General features: G+C 40.8%; 1 protein-coding gene across 1 annotated transcript; it reads left to right on the forward strand.

The window, feature by feature from the left end:
• Positions 1–283: 283 nt before the first annotated feature.
• Positions 284–1,707, forward strand: LOC129741403 (putative odorant receptor 83c). The gene is made up of 5 exons (XM_055733126.1): positions 284–626; positions 909–1,092; positions 1,165–1,354; positions 1,414–1,569; positions 1,630–1,707. The coding sequence occupies exons 1-5, from the start codon at positions 284–286 to the stop codon at positions 1,684–1,686; spliced, it is 930 nt and encodes a 309-aa protein (XP_055589101.1). The 3' UTR covers positions 1,687–1,707.
• The last annotated feature ends 2,029 nt before the right edge of the window (positions 1,708–3,736 follow it).

Below are 3,736 nucleotides of genomic sequence, written 5' to 3' on the forward strand. Positions count from 1 at the left end.
AGCACATCTGGTCAGTTAGTATCTTCCTAAACTGAGGTGGGCAATGCCGATGGTGCAAAAACGTCTACAAAGTAATCCGTTCTCATTTTTTCTCTTCTTAAATTTTTTTTCGCGAGAAATCGTCAATATTACCCATTCCCCCTTTCTTAAATAAACTGAATGAAATTCCCACGAGAACAATTTGTTCCACTTTTTCTATATAACATTCTCAATAATTAATCATTTGAAAAGATACACTCGAAGCGCTGATAGTCCGTTTTTACTATTCCAATTAATCACGGCTATGGAGGTGCTTAATAAATTCCGCCAATTGCTTTGGCTCTTCGATGAACGAACCTACGACAATCGTCGGGGTATCGACGTTTTTAATGGAATGATCGCTGAAGTGCGCGAATTCTGTGTGAACGTAGGAGCGGACATCATCGACCCCAAATATCGTCCCAATTGGCGCACAGTGATACTATTTACATCGGTCGTAACGTTCTTCATAAGCATTTGCTACACGTTCTACCACAAATGGGGACACTGGCTCTATCTCGTGGAAGCAGCTCCAATTGTTGCACTGTTTGTTCAGGCAGTGGTCAAAACTTATCATGCTTTTTTCAGCATTCCATTTCTTCGAAGCAGTATTCGCAAGTTGCAGCTTTTGTACGCAAAAAACGTCAATCATCGTGCAAACAACAAATCTCTAGTTTTTTGTGCTGGACTTATCAATTTGATGTTCAGATCAATCCAAACCATGTACTTCTCCGCCGCGCTGATTTTTTGCCTTTTTCCTCTGTACTATCTGTTTATACAACATGAATATGTGCTGATGGTCTTGATAGAGCTCCCGGGTTTTGACCCTGAATCGTTCCATGGTTTTGCTGTTACCTATATCTTTCACTGCATCGCTTTGTACATTGCAGTCTATGGACTGATTGCGGTTGACGTTATCTGCATGATAATAATCCTTCAAATTTTTGGAGTTGCCGATGTTTTCATTAACCAGCTTAAATCGTTAGATGATGTTCTGGAACAAGAGAACAGAAATGAGGAGATCGTGAATAAGAAAATTATTGATATATGTTTGATGCATGAGGAAATAATACAGTAAACAATTTTTGCCAACGAAGTATGAAATTACTAACAAAATAACATGGAATTTGTGTCTTTGGTTTTCAGATACGAGGTAGAAATGGATGAATCTTACAAAACGGTCGTACTGGTTCAAATAATAACTTCGATTGCTGAAATCTCTACAACGCTGTTTGTTTTTTATCTGACAGGGCACATCAACGCTTTATTTCTTGCAGTTAGTGCAGTGTGGCAATTACTTGAGTTTTGCTTACTGGGTGTCACGTTGACTATAAAGGTAAGGATGAAATGCATCATCAAACCGGAGATCTAAATGTTAAAAAATATGTTTTACAGAATGAACAGATTGTTCGATCCCTATATGACATTAAATGGTACAGACTGACGACGAAACAACAGAAAATACTTGGTATAGTATTGCAAGGGGCCCAGAACGCTGTGGAAATAACGATCGGTGGACTAGCTTTGCTTAATTTAGAAACATTTGTCGAGGTGAGCAGAGTGCCTTTAAAGAACATTTATAAATGAAATGACAGTGAATCCTTTATTCAGGTTATGAAAAAAATTTATTCCTATTACGCCATGTTGATGCAGTTCTTAGAACAATGAAACGAACAAAAAATAACTGCAATTATTATAGTTTAAGCCATTGATAACCTGTTAAAGAGAAAACAAGTTGAGTACACCGATATTAAAGCTGCATTCGACACTGTCGACCATGGGATTTTACTGGCTAAGTTTACCAAGCTTGGTATTCATGATGTTTGGGCTGACTATAGAGGATCAGGAAACGTTTGAAACTTGAAAGAAATTTTATTTATTCTTCATTTAAAAAAAAAACTTTTTTCACTTCAAATGTATGTATGTATGTTGGTTATCCATGTTTTCATGCTTAAAGGTCGTTGACAAAGTTAGAAATTCGATTATTTCCTGTCTCAGTTTCCGTAACGATTAATTTATCAGGAGGTTTTAACCCTTGCCCAACAAGGCAAGCTGGCTCAACTTGCTAGGGAAGCCAGCCGCCTCAAGCTTAAAATTCTGGGACTGAGCGAAGTCCGTTGGCCTAACACTAGAGAACACAAGATACAGTCCGGACAAGTCCTGCTTCACTCTGGCATACGAGGAGAACATGCTACTCGGGAACGAGGAGTTGGTTTCCTGTTAAGCCCGCAGGCCTACGCGGCCCTCATTAGATGGGAACCGATAAACGAAAGAATAATCGTAGCCAGATTTAGAACACGGGTTAGAAACCTTACAATGATCCAGTGTTATGCACCAACTGACGTTGCCGACTTGCAGGAGAAAGAGCAGTTTTACAGCCAACTGAACAGCGTGGTAGAGAGAATTCCGAAGGGTGACATTCAAATCCATTTGGGCGACTTTTGGGCGACTCTTCTCGCTAATTTTGAAATACTCAGAGCCCGACTCCATTTTACTCAGACATCGCCTTTTCTATAGCGCAGCCGTCGCTTGATCTAAAACGACTCAGTTTTCCGAGTAACGGCTACTCAGACGACTCGAAAATTGGCACTCAGCGAATTCGAGTGCTTGTAGGCGACAACTGAGTAAAGTTGGATCAGTTTGTGCGAGGCAGTCGACTTTGTTTGTTTTCGACAACAAAGAATTAGGAAATTTTCATGGTAAATGTACATATATTTTTAACGTTAATCTTATAATAATAACATGATTTTGATTATTTTACAGGGAATTGCGATGATTTCTTAACGAATCCGAGGTGCATCAAACATCCGTCGGGGAGAAAATGAAATGGATCAACGAAACGGATTTTTTTTTTTTAATAAAGATTTTTCAAATAAAATATTATTACTTGTTTTCTATTGCATCAACAAATCCATCATTCTTTCCAACAATTGTACAGGTTTTTACTTTTCCAGTATAAAAAATCCGGTCAAAAACCGTTACGAAATCATTCACGCATTCTGAGTAACCCTGACTCAGAAGTCGCGAAAAGGGCAGTTAGTCAGTTCTGAGTAAAGGCCGTTTAGTCAGAACTGAGTAAGTGCGGTTTTGGCGACAACTGAGTAACCGTTACTCTGAACTGAGTAGCTGAAAGTTAGCGAGTTCCCCCATCGACCAGCACATAAGGTCACTTGGGTATCCCGAGATGGCCGAACAGAAAATCAAATTGACCACATCTGCATCAGTCGAAAATGGAGAAGGAGCCTTCTTGATGTCCGCAACAAACGAAGCGCAGACATTGCATCTGACCATCACCTCGTCCTTGGCGAGATACGACTGAGAGTTGCGCGTGTCCAACGGCGCGAGGAGAAAGTCGGGTGTCGATACGACGTCCGCCGGTTGGAGAATCCAGAGATGAAAAGGGCATACGTTGAACAGCTAGAATCCCGAGCCTCGGAATTGCCGACAGACGGAACAGTCGAAGAACAGTGGTGTGGAATCAAGAATGCCTTTATCACGACGAGCCATGGTACTCTCGGTAAAGTTCGTGGGAGAAGAAGTGAATGGATGTCGGATGAAACTTGAAGGATGGTCGATGATCGGAGAAAGGCGAAAATCGGAATTGAGCAGGCATGTGCCGGGTCAGCCAAAGCAGCTGTCCGCTTACGATATGCGGAGCTGGAAAAGGCAGTTAAACGAGCTTGTAGACGAGTCAAGAGAGTCTGGACAAACTCCTTAG

This window comes from Uranotaenia lowii, chromosome 2 (genome assembly GCF_029784155.1).
Source record: "Uranotaenia lowii strain MFRU-FL chromosome 2, ASM2978415v1, whole genome shotgun sequence".
Taxonomy (NCBI): domain Eukaryota; kingdom Metazoa; phylum Arthropoda; class Insecta; order Diptera; family Culicidae; genus Uranotaenia; species Uranotaenia lowii.